The 21,578-nt window shown below is 38.4% G+C and overlaps 1 protein-coding gene across 1 annotated transcript in view; it reads right to left on the bottom strand.

The window, feature by feature from the left end:
* Positions 1-21,578, bottom strand: part of CPB2 (carboxypeptidase B2) — a 48,541-nt gene that overhangs the window by 12,698 nt on the left and 14,265 nt on the right. Inside the window, exons 2-8 of the mRNA XM_032402489.1 lie at positions 19,790-19,865; positions 17,316-17,440; positions 15,477-15,585; positions 13,617-13,718; positions 11,285-11,389; positions 3,907-4,017; positions 855-948 (exon numbers count right to left, since the gene is read on the bottom strand). Of these exons, the coding sequence (XP_032258380.1) occupies positions 855-948; positions 3,907-4,017; positions 11,285-11,389; positions 13,617-13,718; positions 15,477-15,585; positions 17,316-17,440; positions 19,790-19,865 (722 nt within the window). The remainder of the gene's footprint in view (positions 1-854; positions 949-3,906; positions 4,018-11,284; positions 11,390-13,616; positions 13,719-15,476; positions 15,586-17,315; positions 17,441-19,789; positions 19,866-21,578) is intronic.

A 21,578-nucleotide genomic window follows, 5' to 3' on the forward strand; every position in this document is an offset into this window, starting at 1 on the left:
TGAAATGTTCAAAATCACAAAACTTCCCTTCTTTTTTTTAAAAGGGAATAGGTACAATCACGTACATAGCATTGTGTAAGGCAAAAGGAGTGGTTAGAAGCGGGGTTTTGGAGCTTCAATCACTTTCAATATCTTGTAGTCCCCACAAAGCCATGTGTACCCACTTCCAAAAATGAAGATGATTCAAGATCATTATTAGGTTTAGTTTTGTTTTGTAGCTCGTTCTTAAATGTAGCAACTATGAAATACAGTGGGGGAAAGGCAAACCACCACCTACCTCCCTGAAAGTAGACAATATTCTTGAATGCCTAAATCAATGTCCGCTGAGTACTTTAACTCATTCAAAACAATTAATGATAAGCTCCCACTATGCTAGACATAAGTTTATGACATTCATAAAAGAAAAAATCGTGTTAAGTAAATAGTGAAACCCAAAGAAAATGTTTTTGAATGCTGTTCGAAGTGAATATTTTCTTATGCAGTTAAGGAGAGGTACCCACCCCCAATCCTACTTTGAAATCCTAATGATGAATGTTATTTGTTCATTGAAGTAGGACCTTTAACAGTCACTTCCCTACTATTCTAGAAAAGTAGAATTTTAGAATTCTGAAACTAGAAGGACCTTAAGGAACTGGTCCAATTTCCTTTTTTTTTTTTTAAAGATGAAATGGCGGGGCAGAGAGGTTAAGGTGAGCTGTGCACATGCACAGCATCACATTTAACTAAAACATTTATTAAATTATATCCTGATTCAGATAGGCCTCCCCTCTAATTACTTTGAATTATGAGCCTTTCTTTATGAATATCCCTTTTTAAATGAATAAACATTGCTAGAAATGAAGCGAATAACCTACCACACCAGTGTTTGGAAGCAAAGTTCCTGTTCAGGTCTGTTCCGATGCAACGATTATTTTCATGAAAGGACCGGTTCTTTCTCCACATTCGATTCTAAATAAACAAAATACTGATAACCAGGATGGCCATGTTCCTAGTTCAAGCAGAGACACGACTTCTAAAGCCTAAGTGGTCAGGGTTGTGTGTCTCTCCCGAAAACCTGTCATGATTTTTTTTCTTTTAAAGATTTTATTTATGTGACAGAGAGAGACAGTGAGAGAGGGAACACAAGCAGGGGGAGTGGGAGAGGGAGAAGCAGGCTTCCTGCTGAGCAGGGAGCCCGATACTGGGTTGGATCCCAGGGTCCTGTGGGATCATGACCTGAGCGGAAGGCAGACACTTAATGACTGAGCTACCCAGGCGCCCCCACCTGTCACGATCTTCACAGCATTCCTTTCTCACAGCCCTTGTCTCCATCCAGGTCTCAATTACATTCCCTCAAAACTATTTCAGTCTGAACCAAATGAAATGGTAATATTTGATCAGTTTTGACCTATATCACAAATTTCATTTGGTTTTGGTAGGCTGCTTATTGGTTTTCTTTAATCTTATTTGGTCTAATTTTAATTCCTTCTGAGAAAAGTAAAATAACTTTGTGTTTCAACTAAAACTAAAACTATGAGTCATGAGTTTCAGTGCTCCCTTTAGACTGAATTCAACTCTCTCATTTAAAAGCTTCAAGAGGTGGAGCTGTGAAGACACCTGTAGCCTGATGGTTCCTTTGATCGTACTGATTCAATCCTCATTTGTAAACATAAAGCAAATTCCCCCATTGGATTCTTGGGGCAAACTGAGAAATTGGACCATGTAAACAGTTGCACAGACATCGTTTAAATCCTGGGGTTGGGATGATGTGGTACCTTTCTCCCTGCTCTCACCAACTCTCTGGAAAGCTTCCCAGTCTGCTTCCAACCCCTGGCCTGTGGTTTGGTAGCAAGAATTACCCTGGAGAAATTAGGTTCTCAAACTGCAGGGACTAATTGGCAGTGTTAAGATACAAAGGACAGTGGGGGAGTAGCAAATATCTAAAGGGTGGCTGAATTCTACCATGATTCAGTGAAAGAATAAATTTATTGTAATATCAATCTGTGAATGTGATTGTTTGTTTATTTATTTATTTATTTATTTATTTATTTGAGAGTTGGGGGGAGAGAGAGAATCTCAAGCAGATTCCCCACTGAGCATGGAGCTGGATATGGCGCTTGATCTCAGGACCCTGAGATCATGACCTGAGCTGAGATCATGACTTGAGCCAAAATCAAGAGTCCAAGGCTTAACCGACTGAACCAACCAGGTGCCCCAATATGATCATTTACTGAACCCAAATTTATGTTAGGAACTATGCTAGGGATTTCTCATTTATTTAGCTCAGGATTTGCCCACTCCTCCCTACAAATTTATATTCACAGTATTCCTTTCACTTGGGATGAGTTTTTCAGCCAATCTTCTTCACCATTCCCATTTCTTTTGCAAAAATTACCTCCTCCATAAAACAACTTCTGTTTAATCCTGTATGTTTCCAATCACTCTGATTATTCTCCTCGGTGTTTACATGTGCTGCTCAAGGAGGCTTTTCTGAACTTATATATGCTCAATTATGTTTTATGTGCTCCTCATTACATTAGGAAGGACATCACTTACATTGCTTGAGTAATTTTCCTGAATCATGATGTTGATGGGTTAGAAATAACCATTGATAATGGTTTCCAGTATAGATTAGATTGACCAGGAAACTTACTCATATTTAGATGCTCATCACTAAATTAAAGGGTCCTAAGGCTTAAATTCACGTATCAGTTAGAATGCAATTCTACCAGAATGTAAGTGCAGTTAGGATGCTTTTCTAAATCTTGCAATTTATGAAATTATAAATCAAAATGCTATGCAAAAGATTCCTAGTAAGAATGGATGGATCCAGGCATTGTGTATTGATGGCAGCTAAAATCACAAAAGGAGATACAATCAGACATTATGCAGAATACGGAATCACAATGAAGTAGTCCTGCCAAAAACAGTCAAACCTGAATCTGATTTATCCTCTACAATCCAAATTTCAAGTTTTAGAAAGCAGAGGACAGAGGAATGTAAAATTTCAACATGGCAATGCAATTAGCAAATCCAGACAATGGGAAACCTTTTCTTCAATGAATAAATTGCAAAGAAAAAACTGAGAGAGAGAGAATGAGAGGGATGGCAGGAGAATCTATGGATTAAAATAGAATTAAAAGATATCTAAACCAATCACAATATATTGGCTTTAACTGGATCCTGGATCAAAGAAAAAAAATTTTTTTAAGTTATGAAGCAATTACAAATGTAAATATCGAATGGACATTTTATGATATTAAGTATCGTTAATTCTTAGGTACAGTTGTACCATTTTTTTTTTTTTTAAGATCTCTTTCAGAGATGCATCCTGAAATACTTATTGATGAAATGATATGGTGTCTGAGATTTGCTTCAAAATAATATAATAAGATAGAATTGGTTTGGAGATATACGTGAGAAAACATTGGCCATGAGTTGATTATTTTATTTTTTTTAAGACTTATTTATTTATTTATTTATTTATTTATTTATTTTAGAGAAAGAGCGCGCAACACAGGAGGAGGAGCAGAGGGAGAGTCTTAAGCAGACTCCATGCTGAGTGCAGAGCCTGATACTTGGCTCGATCTCATGACCCTGAGATCAGAACCTGAGCCAAAACCAAGAGCTGACCCCTTAACCAACCACACCACCCGGGTGCCCCTGGCCACGAACTAATTACTGATGAAGTTGTGTGATGGGCACAAAGGAGTTTACTGTGCAAGGATTTCCATTCATATGTTTGAGCTTTTCCATAATAAGAATTTAATTATATGTATACATAATATAATAAAATAAAATTAAAAAATAATTATATGTATATTTAAACAAAACCATTGTGCCAAGATCCACGATTCTTTGAATAATTCAGCCTGTGCATCCTGTACCCCAAATAGGGTATGCTTTATTTTCTTTGCCTTCACCTACCTTTTTCCATGTGAAGTCATAACCATCCACATTAACTACTGGCATCACATAGAAATCCACGTGCCTCAGAAGATTGGTGTATGGTGTTTCTTTCCCATATGATTGAGTTACCTACAAATTAAACCAAGTATGTTTAATAATATCTTTTAAGTCCTTCTAAACTTAGTCTGTTTCTCTTATGTGTTTTATTTTTTTAAGAAGTCATTTGGAATGTTTAGATTAGTGTATTTAACTTTCAGGAAGAGTATTAATTCCTTGAAAAGTCTGAACTGAGGGCACTATCCTGTCAAATGGTGGCAAATGCCTTGGACGTGAGACAAATGGTCTTCTTATTTAATGAAGGCAGAAAATAGAACCATATATTTTCTAAAATTTTCTTCAAACAAACCATATATTTTCTAAAATTTTCTTCAACAAAAAAAATTCTTACTAAAGCAATACAGCTCACGTCAGAGATTTAAAGAAACAAAACCTAGATACAATTCCACTCCTTTTTCAATAGCACATATCGATCCGAGTTTAAACTAACCTTGTCTTATGCCCAGATATGACTAGGTAGTTTCTACATTGTCCTTATTACCCAGGGAACTAAATTTTTAATTTTAATTCTTTCAACAAATCTATGAAACATACATTCCAACCCTCACTCATCCCTTCTGTTTGGAGTCCTGCTTTTTGAATAAGAAATTCCAGAGCTAATGTGGATCATCTGTCAGAGCCCAACAAGAATTTTTTGTGGAGCCCAATGTGGGGCTTGAACTCACAACCTTGAGATCAAGACCTGAGCTGATATCAAGAGTCAGACACTTAACTGACTCAGTCACCCAGGTGCCCCTCTTTTCTTTAACAGCTTTATTAAGATACAATTAACATAAAAAGAAATTCACCATTTTGAAATGTATAACTCAGTGATTTTTTTTTAAGTATATTCACAGAGTTGTGCAACCATCACCACTATCTGACTTCAAAACATCTTCATCAGCCCTCCCCCCCCAACCAAAAAATCCTTACCCATTAGGAGTTATTCCCCTTCTACCTATCTCCACACTCACCCCTGACAATCACTAATCAACTTTCTGTCTCTGTGGATTTACCCATTCTAGATATTTCATTTAAATGGAATCATAAAATATATGGCCTTTTATATTTGGCTTCTATCACTTAGCATAATGTTTGCAAGATTCATCCATTTTGTAGCATGAGTCAGTACTTCATTCCTTTTCATTGCTGAATGATATTCAATTATAAGGATATATCACATTATTCTGTCTACTCATAAATTGATGGGCATATTTTTTGACTATTATGAATAATGATGCCATGAACATTTGTAAACAAATGTGTCTACTTTTCTTGGGTGTATACCTAGTAGTGGAATTGCTGAATCATATGGTAATTCTATGCTTAACCTTTCAAGGAATTGCCAAACTGTAAAATCATGGCTGAATTATTTTACAATCCCAACAGCAATGGATGAGGGTTCCAATTTTTTCACATCTTTACCAACACTTGTTATTACCTTTTTAAATTTTAGCCACCCTAGTAGGTCTGAAGTGGTATCTCATTGTGATTTTGATTTGCAAATATTTCCCTAATGACTGATGATACTGAACATCTCTTGATGTGCTTGTTGGTCATTTGTATATCTTCTCTGGAGACTTGCCTTTTCAGATATTTTGCCCAATTCAAAATTGGATTGTCATTTTATTGTTTATTTGTAGAAGTTCTTTATATATTTTGGATGAAAATCCCTTATCATATAAATTTCCCCCCACTCTGTGGGTTGTCTTTTCACTTTCCTGATGACACCCTTTGAAAAGCACTAAGACTGTTAATTTTGGTAAAGCTCTATTTATCTCTTTTTTCTTTTGTTGGTTGTGCTTTTGATGTCATATCTAACAAATAATTACCTAAAGTCACAAAGATTTACTACTTCTAAATTTTCTTCTGAGAACTTTATAATTTTAGCTTTTAAATTTAGGCCTCTGACTCATTTTGAGTTAATATTTATACATGGTATGAGGTAGGGGTCCAAGTTCATTCTTTTGCATGTGGATATCTAGTTATTTCAGCAAAAGATATCTTTCTTAATCCTTCACAAGGACACCATCTGGACTAGAGGTGGGCTTGTTTGGGTGCATTTAAAGAAGATGAGGGCCCAGAATAAGTGGGAATTGGTGATCTGAAGAGAAATAACAGGATGAAACCAGGACCTCAGTGGTGAGGCTTAGAAAAAGGAAAGACAGGGGAAATTGTGCGTTAAGGGGACTTCTCAATGCCTATCTATAAGAGGAGACATGGACCCAAATGGGAGGGTGACCTGAATGGATCAGCTAGGTAATTTTATAGCATCCTCAGGACTTTGGGTATTTTCCTGATGGGCTAAGGGTAAGATTGGGTACTTGGTAATTGGGCAAACCTGTATTCTTTTCCAGGCATTGTGCTGATTAAGGGCAGAGATACATAGATACAGAGAAATGTAAGAAATGTTCTCAATTAACTTTGTGAATAACGTTATTACTCATTAAGACATTTTCAGATTTGATATTTATCCAGTAATTTGTATTTCAAAAGCATACAATCTAGATACATAATCATATCATTGAAGAAATACAACTTCTAAAATTCTATAAGCCTTATAATTCTGACTTGGTATATCACCTGTGTTTTAAAGACATGATTTTTTTAAATAACATTTTCAACCAAACTTGAACATGCTTATGAATCTAATAATTCTTTACCCATTAATTTGTGATTTGTGTATCACGGGGCTCTCCAAGCATGTGTTACCCACTGAGTTTTCGTGGTAGTTTGTAAATATGTTTACAGTCATGGTTTTATATCACTCTGGATCAGGTAGGTAGCTGAAGAAATTATGCCTGACACACAAATGACAAGAAATAAATATTTGTTGAAGGAATGATTTACCAACAAGTAACATAGTTGAAATCACTGTCCTAGTAATAAAAACAAGAGAAGAAAGATGAGAATAGAGGGAGGACTGCACAAGAGTGAGAGATTAGGGGGTGGGAAATAATAGTTTGTCTGATTCCTAGCAGCTCGGCCTGTGGCAGATGATTACTCACCAATCTTTTCCTGGGGTACACCAAAGCTTTGTCTTTGGCCCTAAACAATAACAACAATACCTACCAACAAATTAACCAGTAGCCATTTGACAGAATAAATTAGTACAAAAAGGCATATAAGATGCTATGAACAGAAGATTTTAAAATAAACCATTACTCCCGCTACCACTAGAAATACAGCAAAGAGCTGTAAGTCCCAGTTGTTCTACAATGGCAATAAAGCATTTAGCACAATGGTAGGTACTCTCTGGACCCCAGAGTTGTATTTGAGCCTAATTTGAGCATTAATTTAAATTTTAAATATAACGAGAGGATGTTGAATGCTGGTTCTATGAACCAAATAATATACTGAGTTATGGGTAACAACAACAAAAACTGACTTTAGAGATGGTCTTTGTCCCTAACAAACTGATAAAAGTGTCAAGTTGGAAAGTAAAGAACAACAATTCAATGTTACAAGTATGAAAATAAAATCAGGATATACAAGGTGACTTAGAAGGAGGACAGTTAATTCTGTGGGGTGTTTGGGGTTAGAACTCCTGAAGAGCACATCATGGGGACAAGACATTCAGGATATGGGTGAATGGGTGATGAACAGGTGTGAGGAATGACAGAAGTAGAAAGAGAGGAAATTAAGTGGTCAGATTGTTAAGTGGCTCCTCCCATCGTTCCTGGTTACTCTCCTTGGCCATATTCTGGATCTAAAGGTCAGGGAGAGAATTATTTTTGAGATCCAGAGGACGGCCCTGGGGGAAATATACTAAAATAGAGTTGAGGTTAAGTTTGGTGATGTAGAGTTCAAGTTGCTGAGATGATTCTTTAGATGGACCTCACATATGGAAATTGAATTCACTCAGAATAAGGGCAAGAATTGGAGAGGAATAAAGAACCGCAAGCCAGGTTCCAGGGAATTATCTGGAGATCATTAGATGACCGTAAAAAGAAAAGACAAGGGTGGTTCAACCAGATCAGATCAGGAATTTGGAGAAACGGGCAACAGCAGTACAGGTTTCCCGCGCTATCCGAAAGCAGAGCGTGCCTATGAAACATTTCCATAAGCCAAAATGGCATAAAGTGAAAAGTATCCCCACTTGCCAAACACTTTTACATTAGTACCTGTTTTGGCTAACTGAAAGAAATCTGAAGGACATTTTTTTTTTTTTTTTTTGCTTTAATGAAGAAAACCATTCCCATACGAATGTAGGTCTTTCATAAAAGTGAAGTGGCATCATGCCAACTTTTGGAAAGTAGGGGATACCTGTATTAGGACAGGAGAACATTGATCCACTACTCTGGTCCCTCAGCATATGGAGATATGGAAGAGCAGCCCCTCTCCTTGATGGAGCTTCCATGAAGCAGTGTTCTTCACAAGTCATGTGTCAGCTAAGGTGAGGGGCAGCAGAAGGAATTCTGTGGAGGCCCTGAGGTTGCAGGGTACCAACTTTGTGTGCAGCTACATGAGAGTTCTCCGGGTCAGAGGTTCAGAGGGAGGTTGGCACTGAGAAAAGCCAGTTGGCAGACAAAGTACTGAGCTAGGTGTGATGCCCAATACATGTTCCTTGGGCTCCAGTGATGTGCCATACCCTGTGCTGAGTTTGGTCCTAGTGATGCAGTCATGCACAAGCCAGGCTCAGCCCCTGCCTTTGCACTAGTAGAAGGGATCTAAATTTGGCCTCTACCGGATAAATGAGAGGCATAGAAAGAAATGACTGGCCTCAGGGTCCCCAAAGTGTAGAGCAATGCGTTTCCTTAAGCTGAGACTGCACCATACTGAGTTGGAGAAGAGAGTGAGAATTGTGAGATAGAAATATGTATATATGTTGGTCTCTACCCCACAGCCCCTCTGGTTCCTGGCACAGACCTTGTAATTTCCTAAATGATAAGAGCAATAAGGACCATCTTTTGGTCTAGTATTTGGTCTTTGACCTAGGTTCCTGACACAGGACTTTTAAATCCCTTGGAATTTCCTGGGTGATTGATGTGTCTTTTGTTCTCTAAGGTGACCCTTGGTGGGCTCCTGGAAGAACACTGCTCAACAGAAAGACCAAGCCAGGAACTTGGAACTCTTAGCCCCAACTCTATCCTCCAGGAAGGGGAGAGGGGTTAGAAATTGAGTTAATGATCCATCATGCCTACATGATGAAGGCGCTTTAAAAATCCCAAAGGTATGGGGTTCAGGGAGCTTCTGGGTTAGTGAACATGTGGAGGTGCTGGGAGAGTGGCTCATCTGAAGAGGGTGGGGGAGCTCCACGCCTCTTCCCACATACCTTGCCTTAGGCATCTCTTCCACTTGAATGTTCAACTATATCATTTATCATATCCTTTTCATAATAAACTGGTAAATAGTAAGTGAACCGTTTCTCTGAGTTCTGTGAGCTGCTCTAGCAAATTAATCAAACCTAAGGAGGAGGTCCTGGTAACCTTTGATTTGTAGCTGCTTAGTCAGAAGCACAGATAACAGCCTGGACTTTCAACCGGCATCTGAAGCGTGAGGGGGGCAGTCTTGTGGGACCGAGCCCTCACCCAGTGGGATCTGACTCAATCTCCATGTAGATAGTGTCAGAATTGAGTTAAATTGTAGGACACACAACAGGTGTCACAGAATTGCGTGGGGTGGGGAAAGTGCCCATGTATCTGGTGTCAGAAGTGTTGTGTGTGTGGTTGTTGTACAAGAGGAAAGGAGAAACACAGGGTTGGTGTAGGTTTTCTTTACAGAGACTTGAAAGCTAAGACTTCAATTCATCTTTGGGTTCTTTACTTTTTAAATATAAAATCTACCCACACAAAATTTTTAAAGCTAAATCTTTTATTTTTCCTTCTACAGTTGTTTGAATCATTATGAATTAGTTGTAGGCAGGCAAGGCTAGAGCTCCTGAAATGTGCATTAAAAAGAGTTTACTGACTGTGTTGCTTTGGGTTACAAAAATCAGATTCACGTTGTTGGGGCAAAATATTTGACAGTAAAGTTTTTGATCTGTATCTTGTTTCCCTTAGTATCTCCAGAGTCTGGAAACTCATAGGCAATTTATAAATATTTGTGGAATAAGTAATTGAAACTTGCAAAGATTCAGCAAGGGGGCAGGGTAGAGGTGAACATGTGTAATAGGAGAGAAGACGTGTCAGTTTGAGAAGGATAGCAAGTAAGGACAACTTCACCAATAGGAATTAGAGTCAATATGAATTAGAGTTTCTTTCTGGCCCTTTCCAGGTTCAGTGTTGGAATGAAAAAGAAGTGTTCTTTCTTGCTTGCTTTGCACCTTTCTTTCTCCACTAACTGGTACTCCATTCATCACCTAAAATGAATAAAACTACCCAACTTCAGGAAGGATCCTTAAATGGCTGGGCTGTGTTAAGGATCTAGTCAGTTGAGACTATCCTCATTTGGTCAAGGTAGTACCAATGGTGGGCTGGGAACTTTGCAGAAGGCTCAGGGGTGCTGCAGCTCCCATCGGGGGGAAGAGCACACGGCAAGGCAGGAGAAGGTAGGTAGAAATGTTGTATTTGACAAGACCCAGCAAAGGCAACAATGTTTTTACCTTTGATGTACTTCATTTGTTAATCTATGTGATCAGATCAATCTAAGTGACTATCTTTTAATTTTTAAAAACAAATCTATTTTGTATAGTTGTATACCTGTGAATAGAGGGACAAGAACCAACAGAAGGACACATATTTTAAGTTACTCTTCCAGTGGTAAAGGCTCTTTGTATAAATCAATAGAGAGAACATTTATGCCCATTTTATAGGAACTGAAGCATAATTTTTATGCTTTCATTTATGATAGAGGTTTATAGTCATTATAATTTTGATTTTTATGCCAGACTCTTTGTCTTATACATGGATATATGGATTTTTTGCTGCCAAGGCCTTCTTCAGGAACAAAAATCCCCCATTATAACATATGAGAAAATATGATCTGCTCTGTAATGTACTTCATGTTCAATTTCCATGGGCAGACCATGGCCCTTAGTAAACACAATACAACTGTAAAATATTTCTTGATTATTTTCCAGTGTTTAGCCTTAGCCAGAAATGTAGGAAGGAAAAGGTGGACAATCTTTAGGGTGATTTAAATGCTTGAAGTTATGGTTCTCAAACTTAATATGCACAAAATCACCCGGGTAGCTTGTGAAAATTGTAGATTACCAGACCTCACCACCAGAGAGTTTAAGTCAAGAATTCTAGGATGTGACCTGGGAAAATGCATTTAATAAACAGTCCAGTTGATTCTGCGCATGTTGTCTTAGACCACGCACTGAGAAACTCCGGCTTAAGAGAATGTAAATACTTACACGGTCTATGAACCACAAGCAGAAAGCAGGAGAGATCCATTCTCTGGCATGAATGCCACAGTCGATCCATATGGCATTTTTGGCTGTTTGTTCTTTCCTAGAAACCTGTCCAAAGAAAACCCACAACAATAACAAGAAGCTTCAGGATAATCCTTCCATTTATGTAGTGCTTATATTTAATTCTTGCAACAAATCTGTGAAACACACATTATTCTCTGCATTCCTTTGAGGGTTTTCAAGGGACATTAAAAGCTGGTGAGATTAAAAGATACTAGTTAAAGTCACATAGCTGGTGAGAATCAGGATTGACATTTGCGCTCAGGACCTTTGATTTAGAGCCCTCTTTGTTCTTCCACAATTGCTTAGTCATACCCGAGTTGCACGTGGAAGTGTAGAAATAAAGACCAGAGCACTAGTACTTCAGCTGTATCTCGACACTTCCGTGAGGTAAATAGGTATGCGTGGCGTGGGCAGCTTTCTGTAGGAGACTGGAACAAAGAAAGGTTTGGGGAAGGGAAGCCAGTGGTGCTGAAGATAAACTTGGACTCCCTCACCGTTTTCCCCAGGGTGCATACTTTTTACGTATAGACTATTTCCTCATTGCCCACAGAAAAAAGCACACATTTAAGTTCACACAAACTTTTTACCACCAGGTGTGGGGACAGAGGCCTTGTTTTGATTCATTGTATGGGGAGCTAGTGCAAGCTGCCAATTCTGGAATAAGAGCTCCTAATCTGTCCTCAGTGATAGACTTTGGTGCCTTCAGAAGTGTTCTCAAAAACACCTCCACACAAAATGAATCATGGTTCATTTGCTTTCAAAAATTAGTTTCAACACAATTAGGGTATGGAAGGGAGGGAGAAGAGTATTATAAAATTAAACAAATATGTGGAGTTGATATTCCAAAACAAGAAAAGGAGAGAGTTAAATTTTTATTGCCATTCACCAGCACTCAGGGAAGTTTGTTCTTAACTAACCTGGAGCTAGTGATAATCCAATAAGAAAGCAAGGGAGAAAATCAAAGGGCATTGGCTTCAAAGAGTAAAATAGTACACAGAGGAGAACTATGTGGCTGATTTAATTTACTCAACTTAAAAGAAAATCTTGAGTTGTCTGGACTAGTTGCCTGACTCAATTTTCTGTCTAACAGTGCCAAGCAAACTCTCTTGGTACTGGTCCTGACACTGGGAAGATGAAGGAACCCCAGAGACTCCCATTGTGTGCATGTTCTTGGTCAAGTAAGACTGGAACTAAGGCACGCAGGAAACATGATCTTCTAATGTGTAAATCTGGGTCCCAGAAACACAAGTTCTGAAGAGCACATACATTATGGCCAAAAGCAAACGGCAGGGGTAGGTAGACCACAAATGCATGGATCCAATTTGATGGACCAACTCAGCTGTCAAGAAGACCTGATGTTTCATCTACCTTGAGTTTGCACTGCAGGTTCTTGTCAAAACAAATGAAAACCCAGGAACCCCGACTCAAAATCTTATCTTTGGCTGACTAAAGAGGCTCACCTCTCACAATTTAGATAGATAATGTTGGGAAACTATACATAAATTAAATGTTATTAAGTCAAAGGTATTTTTCTGATGCTTACTTTTTTCCTAGAACTTCTTTCTAATTATTTGGGTGGGGGGGCAGGGGGAACTGCTAAAAAAAAAATGCAGAATTAGAAATTAACAGCAGGAATTAGTATGGTTTCATGGCTCCCAAAAATTCTTTCTTTAGCCATATTCACAGACCTTTACTAAGGCCAATTTATTCAACTAAAAATAAATAACCAAATGGACAGGGATTGGAACAGAAGCTATCATATCAACCCTACTGCCAAGGCCCCCAACTTTGCCCTGGTTCCTATCTTACCCTGGGTTTGATTGTTCAGCTCTTTCTTTGGTTCCAAAAATTACAGCAGTATCAGTGTTTGTCTAACAAAAGATTCCTCTTCATTCTCCTCCCTGCCAGGTAACATTTCAGAGGTGGTGGTGGTGAGAGTAAATAAAGTACTTGAAAAATAATCCAGATGGCTCCGCTCCTTTTATGAAGGTAGTCACCAAAGCTTAGGAAGGTTAAATGGCTTATCTATGTCCCATAGACAGAGTAAATTCTAAAAATAGGGTTTTCACTGTTACACCAACACTGCATTAGTAAAGGAAAGAATGTAAGGGTAATAACCAATCCCCAAATAGCTGGATATTAAAATTGAGGAACACATGTAATACAAATATTTCCATAGCTCAAAGAAAAAAATCCAAGTTATAATAAGCAGCAGTGGAGAATTAATACATTCTCCAAAGTTGAGAGATCAATGACTCTCCCCACAACACACCTTTAAAACATAAAGTGGGTACTTCTCGTATGAGGATCCAATGTGGATTTTTTCAACCATTTCAGGATAGTACTTAGTTATGGCTTCCATCCAAGAGTAGATCTATCAAAAGAGAAACCAGCAGTCAGTCACAGAGAAAGTTCAAAGCATTTCCCTGGCCAAAGGAAGCAGACAATTTCTTCAAGGCAAGGCAATCCCTTTAAAACCTTTGTACAAAGAAAGAATAAGGAACCAAAGCAAGCTGGGGCTAGGTGTTTCTTCTGCTGTTTAGGAAAATCAGTAAAATTAAAGTTTTCAAAAGTATCAAGGTTTAGAGAAAGGGTAGAAGAGTACTAAGAAACTTACGACAAAGTAGGAAAAGTTAATCTTTAGAGTAGATCTCCTGAAAGTTATTTTTAAAGGCTCATCACATCGAATCCCTGCCTCCGTGTGTGAAATCCTCTTTACCATTCATTCCTGAGTTCACTTTTCTATGGGACTTTTTTTTTTTTTTAATATTCACTTTTCAAGAGTAACCTAAGGAAGTCCTGGGCACTATCTTTGCACAGGATAAATAGCAGTGCCATTGTTTCCCGCTAGAGACCTGTGTACTCACAACAAGATGTGTAAAATGACAGGAGGCAAAGGGGAGGACAATCTGGAGGGAAAACATTTTCTCCGAGAAGTGTGATTCAGGACCATTCTCCTGGCTGGAAGTCTAGTGGTACTGGTGATTCTGTCAAGATTACAGTGGGAGGACAAAACAAAACCTCCTGGCCCTGACTTTAGGCTAGTGGCCACTTCAAAGCAGGGTTTGAATGTTGGAGGGAAGAGGTCTCGGCAGAATAGAGACAAGGGAAGAGAGATAAAGGAGGGGGGTGCAATTTTAAGCTTCCCCATCAATCAGCCAAGCACATTGATTCTAGAAGGAGACTGAGTTCTGGTTTAACTGGAAAGGAACAGATGTTTTTGAAGATTAAATAGAAAATTGATTCTTATTTCTTAAGTCTTAGATGTCTTAAAAACATGGATATGGTCCTTAATAGTTTCTGGGCACCTAGCCAAAGATGATAAAAATACTTATATTAAGCAATAGAGCAGCATACTCCTATGAAAGGAAAAAAGGTATCGAGGGATTTTTATTACTTGGAGCATACTATATAAAAAGAAAGTCCTCCAAAGAGTTTACCCTTTCAACTAACAAATATGGGGATATGGTTCTTAGAGTATTACATGAAAGCTCACACCAATCAACTGAGCCCCAGCATCTTTCTCAGGTTCCCTCTAGAAAAATTGGAACCTGTAAGAACTGATAGGAAAAAAAATATCAATTTTTGATTAAAGTACAGGTGGTGAAAGAATAAAATACAGGTGGTGGTATTATTATTATTATTATTAGTTTAAATAGATTCCTCCTAAGGGGAATAAAATGCACTTGTTTACAGTGCGCTAAATATAAGTGTATAAATTCCTTTAATTCAGTGAGATAGTGTTGCCATTATTCAGTAAGAGTACAATCAGGGTAATGGTCCAAAGAGACATGATTAATTGGATTGTTAATTTTTTTGTAGCAGTTTCAATAAAAAGGGCCCTATTTTTTATTTCTTGTTATTCCTTAGCATGCAGTATTACTGCTAACAGTTATTAGAGATACTCTCAGCTGTGGACAAACAGCCTGCTTAGAAGCAGTTTACTAAATATGATGCAATCTTCTCAGGGCAGATATCTACAAGAGGGTAAGTTACCACCATATAATCAACCTAATCATGATTTTTTTAATCCTCTTCCACTAATTATGTTTCTTTAATAATATCTCATGGTTGAAATGGCAATGCTAATTAAATGAAAATAGTAATTTTGGAGAGAAATGTAATGGCTTACTTCATTTAGTGGGTGATACCGTTCATAGTATGAGGAGGAAGTCCGGGGGGTGACCGTGTCATTGAGAGTTTGCTGTTGGATAAGATCTTTCACTTCTTCCACCAAGATTCTGGGGACAAAACAGAGGGAGAGCTGATTTCCAAACAGGACTCTTATTTTCCCATGGCCCATTGCAGGCACAACAACAGGTGAGCATGGGGAAAAATCATGGAGAAATCGAACAAGCAAATGTTCATCAAGGTGCAAACAATAACCCAGAACATTGTAGTAAGCTGAAATTCACAAACCTTCTTGGGAGACCCCACATAGGTGCTGGAGAGAAAGTGGCTCCTACATGGTATGTTTTCAGGGCCTCCAAAAACTCACCCTTTCCCCACCATTACCAACATTCCTTGATTGTGATTCATCAGTGTCTTTAATGTATAGATTAATGGACAACTTTCTTAAATCCAGAGTAACATTGTATTATTCTGGTTTTAGTTAAGGACCAAGGAGAAGCAGAAAGCCTTTTCTTTTTGTTTTTCATTGTGACAACCGTTGACCTATACCAGATGTTCTGCATAGCCAAAGATGATCAGATCTCTAGAGAAATAGAGGCACAGGGAAAGGGAAGGTACTGGAAAGTCATCTTGTTTAATTCTCTTCACAAGTACCCCCTTGTTAACTAGGCAAACATTGTAACTGAATTAAGCTGTTCCTTCACTCGGGATGAACAGTTTGAAAGTTAGCTATCATTTTAATATCATTTTCCTTTTTCTTTAAGGCCAACAGATAAAAGCCAAGGCTTTGACATCAGAATAGTCTGAGTTCAACTCTTAGCTCTGCTATGTTCTATGTGGTATGATCTTGCAAAATTCCTTTGTGAATATGAAACATTTTTCCATCTGCATAATGAGGATAGTATCTCTCTCACAGAGTTAAATAAGAGTTAAATGAAGCAATGTATATAAAGGCTCAGCACAGTCCCTGGAAGGCAGTAAACACCTATAACATATTATTAATAATTATTATAGTGGGTGCGCCTGGGTGGCTCAGTTGGTTAAGCGACTGCCTTCGGCTCAGGTCATGATCCCAGGGTCCTGGGATCGAGCCCCACATCAGGCTCCCTGCTCCTAGGTAGGCCTGCTTCTCCCTCTCCCACTCCCCCCGCTTGTGTTCCCTCTCTTGCTGTCCTTCTCTGTCAATTAAATAAATAAATAAAATATTAAAAAAATAATTATTATAGCACATTATCCAAAGGCTGCCCATTGATACACAGAAGAGAGCATGGCCTCCAGGAAGTCCTAGGGTGGCAGGTGGAAGACCTACTCTTGGGCAGTGGATGCAGGAAGGAGACATTGGACAGGAGAATCCAAGAGGAAGGGACATGGAGTCTGAACAGAAATTGCCTCTGATACAGTGTTTCGTTTAGGGCCAGACATTCAAGAATGTTCACTGACCTTGTGAAGCAAGGAAGGAAGCCAAATCCCCTTTAGCGCTGCTTTTTCAAGAGATACCACAAAACCTACTAAGGTGAATGACAATTTTGCTCCCTAGGTCTAGGCACAGAGTAGAAGAACTACAAGAAGGAAGGAATAAGGAGGAACTCTAAGAGGCTCCTCAGATCGCTGAGTCTGAGGCATTTTCAGATAAGGGACCTAGGTCTTGAGAGATTAAACCACTTGTCCAAGGTCACAGAGCTAGCCACTGGGGCCTCATCACCAGTCCACTTTAGAGATTTCCATGTTGCCATGTTCAACATAAGTGTTTATTTTTCCAGGAAGCAATTATACCATCCGCTAGCAAAATACATCATAGGTGCTTATAATGGCTACTCAATAAATATTGAATGATGCCTACCTGAATTGAATTGTGCTGTCATGTAAATGGGCTTTCACATTGTTTACATCAGACTCATTCACAAAAAAATGGACTTCTTTCTGCTTCTTAATAAATTCAGCTGTTACTGGCTGCCAGAGAACAATCTGCATTTTCAAGGGGCAAAAAATGAAAACAAAAATGGTTGTTCACATCATTCTCATCTGTAGCTAAAGCCATAAGAATGTGTCCCTAGGAGAAATGAAAAACACATTTCCTGCCTGCTGGTAACCAGTCACTATTCACACACGTGGCAGTGTAAACATTTATCTTGCAGGGGGCTTGTTTTATTCTTCTCTGTAACCCCAGTTGCTAAAGAGGGCCTGGGACATATAGAGCACTCAATAAATATTTGGTGAGACAAGAATAAATGAGTGAATGAATATATTTTTGACCCAACTATAAAGCTGGCTCTGTATGTCAGATGTGTAAAGGAGAAATGCACTTCTGTCTAGAAAGTTAATTAAGTGTTGATTTTCTTTAAAAGAATTCCATGTCCTTGATATTATTATCCTTCAGTATTCCTTTTCTTTAATCTAATTATGGACTTTGGGCAATGCCTTTCAATAATACTTACACTTTTTTCTGTTTTACTGGGCTTTTTCCAAGCACTTTCATACCCATTTCCTTTGACCGTTATAATTATACTTTGCTATGGGCTAGCAGGTGTTATTATTTCCATTGTTATTATTTCATTGGAAATAATGAAGAAATTAATGCTCATAGCCAACTTGTCTAAAATCATACATGTAGGAAGTTGCAGAACAAGAACTCTGATGCTTCCTCTGGTGGTATGTCCTCTGGCCGTGGTGTGGTGGCCATGAAAACGCACCGCTCAGTTCTGTTGAGAGGAGCACAGTTGAAAGCCCTTCCCAGCCCCTGTACCTCTTGGTCCACTGGAGACTGAGGCCAAGCTGCCCTAGGGCTGCAGCCAGCCACTGATTGAGCACCGAGGGCATATTCTTGTAGGCCCATTTCTGCAAGATCTGGGTTTCCTCTTCCAGGTAGCTTTGGCCTAAGGATGCACCACTGGTCCAGCCAAACCTTCAACAGAACTACCCTAGAGAACCTCCATTTCTGCACAAGCGTCAGAGCTGCGTCATGGTCTGAAAGTGCCCCCTACCATCTCTAGCTTCCTCCTCTTCATCCATCACAAGCATTCCCCCCCAATCCATCCCTGGCATCTTTGTTTTTTTTTAAGATTTTATTTTTTTATTTATTTATCTGAGAGAGAGAGAGAGAGAGAAAGAGAGAGAGAGAGAGATGGTGAGAATAGGAACACAAGCAGAGGGAGTATGAGAGGGAGAAGCAGGCTTCCTGCTGGGCAGGGAGCCCGGTGCGGAGCTCGATTCCAGGACCCTGGGATCATGACTTGAGCTGAAGGCAGACGCTTAACGACTGAGCCACCCAGGCACCCCCATCCCTGGCATCTTTAATCTGGTTTTGATGTCTGCTTCTTGGAGAACCTTAACTGACAAATAGGGAGACATCAATTTTCTACCATGACATTTTGTAACTCTTGTCAGCTTTCTACACATTAAGCATTCTGGGGAGATGGGTCCCAGGCATGAAGATTTTAATAAATGTTCCCTTGTGGTTTGATACTTATTCCTTTTACAAACCATTGTTTTATAAACAAAGTTCTATTGGACTTCTGTTATCACAACATCTTTGTAAGTACAGACTTTAATTCCCAAAGTACAATTATTATGAAATTGGCTGAAAAGCCAATAGCACAAATGAAGAAGTTTTGATTTTAGCAACCAGCAAAATCATGTGATGATGGGAAGGGCGAGATGGCTATAAGAAGAGGGGTTTAAGGGCGCCTGCGTGGCTCAGTTGGTTAAGGTCTGACTCTTGACTTTGGCTCAGGTCATGATCTCAGGGTCGTGAGATCGAGCCTTGTGTCACGCTCCTGGCTGGGCATGGAGCCTGCTTAAGATTCTCTCTCTCTCTCTTTTTCTGCCCCTCCCCCCTGCTCGCTCTCTATTTCAAAAAAAAGGGGGGGTTATACCAACTATATGTAATTCAGACAGCATATGAGAGAACATCGTACACAAAAGTCACACCTAGTGAGGCTAACATACAGTTGATCCTTGAAGAATGTGGGGGTTAGGGGTGCCGACTCCCATGCAGTTGAAAATCTGCATATAACTTTTGATTTCCCCAAAACTTAACTACTAACAGCCCACTGTTAACTGGATCCTTACTGATAACATAAACAGTTGATGAACATGTATTTCATGTGCTGTATGTATTATATACTGTATTCTTATAATTAAACTAGGGAAAAGAAAATGTTATTAAGAAAATCATAAGGAAAATACATTTACAGTACTATACTGTATTTCTCAGAAAAAACAAACAAACAAACAATCTGTGTGTAAGTGGATCCCCACAGTTCAAATCAGTGTTATTCAAGGGTCGCCTGTAAAGATAAATGAAGGAGAATTTACCTCGTATGTTGTAGTAAGATTCTGCAAAATCTGAACTTGCCTGGAGGTTCTAGGAAGAGCAGATAAAACCTGGCCACTGGGAAAAAATAACACAGAATTTTGATGTTAAATAAAAAAGTGAAAATGAGATAAATTATACTGGGAGGGGCTTCTAGGTAATTGTGAAAAGGAAACAAACTTTAAATGGTAAAAGAGGATCTTGCTACAGACTAAGTGTTAAAAAGAGAACATGTACTTTCTCGTTCTTTCTGCTCCTGAGCACCTGCCAAATCAATAACTCTGTTGAATGGGAGTACTTGCTTCTTTCTTCTCCTTTGTGTGCGTGTGCATACCTGGGTGGTTTGAATTTTAAAAATTAAATATTTGATGCATAAGGGAATATTTATATTAACATTCACTGATTACATAATAAGATGAATGCCTGGGAACCCATTATGCCACTTAAGAAATCCGTTATTGGTTGTCCTTGAAGCTCCTTGTGTCCTTGTCCCCACTCTGTCTCCCCGCCACACCCCAAAGGTATCCACTACCTTAAATTTTCATTTTGCTCCTTCCCTTACTTTTCCTCAATAGTATAGATTCTTAAATACATGTTTGGATTCTTTAATGTGTAGATTCTTAAGATACCCTTAGATTTGCTTGATTTAACTCTATAAAAATGGTGTACTATATATATCCTCCTATATCTTATTTTTCTCACTCAACATTGTATCTTCAAGTTTATCATCTGTGTTGAAAAATGTAGCCATAGTCCCCATGTGTTGGAATTTGTCTACAAGTGGAATTGCTATTTCTTGGGGGTACACATATTTTAATTTCAAAGAATAGTACCAAATTATTTCTCAAACTTTTTACACCAGTTTATATTTTCACCAGTAGTGGAAATGATTTCCTATAGCTCCTCCTCCTTGCTAACCCTCGATGCGGCCTGACGTTTTAATTTTTCCAATTGAATGGTTGAATTGAAATGGAATCTTTAATGTAATTTTAATTTTAATTTTCTGACTTACTAATGAAGTACAATTATTTCCATTCAATTATTTTTTGTGACATTCTACTAGTAGAATTTCTTTTTATAATCTAGATACTAACCCTTTGGCAGTTAAATGTATTGAAAATATCTTGTACCAGTTTGTTTCTCTTTTCTCTCTGTATGATGTATTTTTAGCCATCATTTCCTTCTAGGTTTGTGCTTTACTGTTTAAGAACTCTTTCCCAATCCCTAGGTCTTAAAGATATTCTCTTATATTTCTTTTGCCTTTCTTCTTTTTCTAATTTGAATTCCAGTATAGTTAACATACAGTGTTGTATTAGTTTCAAGCATATAATATAATGATTCAACAATTCTATACATTACTCAGTGCTCATCATGATAAATGTACTCTTAATTCACTTCACCTCTTTCATCCATTCCCTCCCCCCACCTCTGCTCTGATAACCATCAGTTTATTCTCTATAGTTAAGAGTCTGATTCTTGGTTTTTCTCTCTCTCTTTTCTTCCTTTGTTCATTTGCTTGTTTAATTTCTACATATGAGTGAAATCTATGGTATTTGTCTTTCTGTTTGACTTATTTCACTTAGCATTATACTCTTTAGATCCATCCATGTTGTTGCAGATGGCAAGATTGTATTCTTTTTTATGGCTAGATAATATTCCATTGTATATATATACTACATCTTCTTCATCCATTTATCTGTTGAGGGACACTTGGGCTGCTTCCATAATTTAGCTATTGTAAATAATGCTGCAATAAACATAAGGGTGGGTACATCTTTTCGAATTAGTGTT

Source organism: Phoca vitulina, unplaced genomic scaffold (assembly GCF_004348235.1).
Source record: "Phoca vitulina isolate PV1807 unplaced genomic scaffold, GSC_HSeal_1.0 scaffold5, whole genome shotgun sequence".
NCBI classification, from domain to species: Eukaryota; Metazoa; Chordata; class Mammalia; order Carnivora; family Phocidae; genus Phoca; species Phoca vitulina.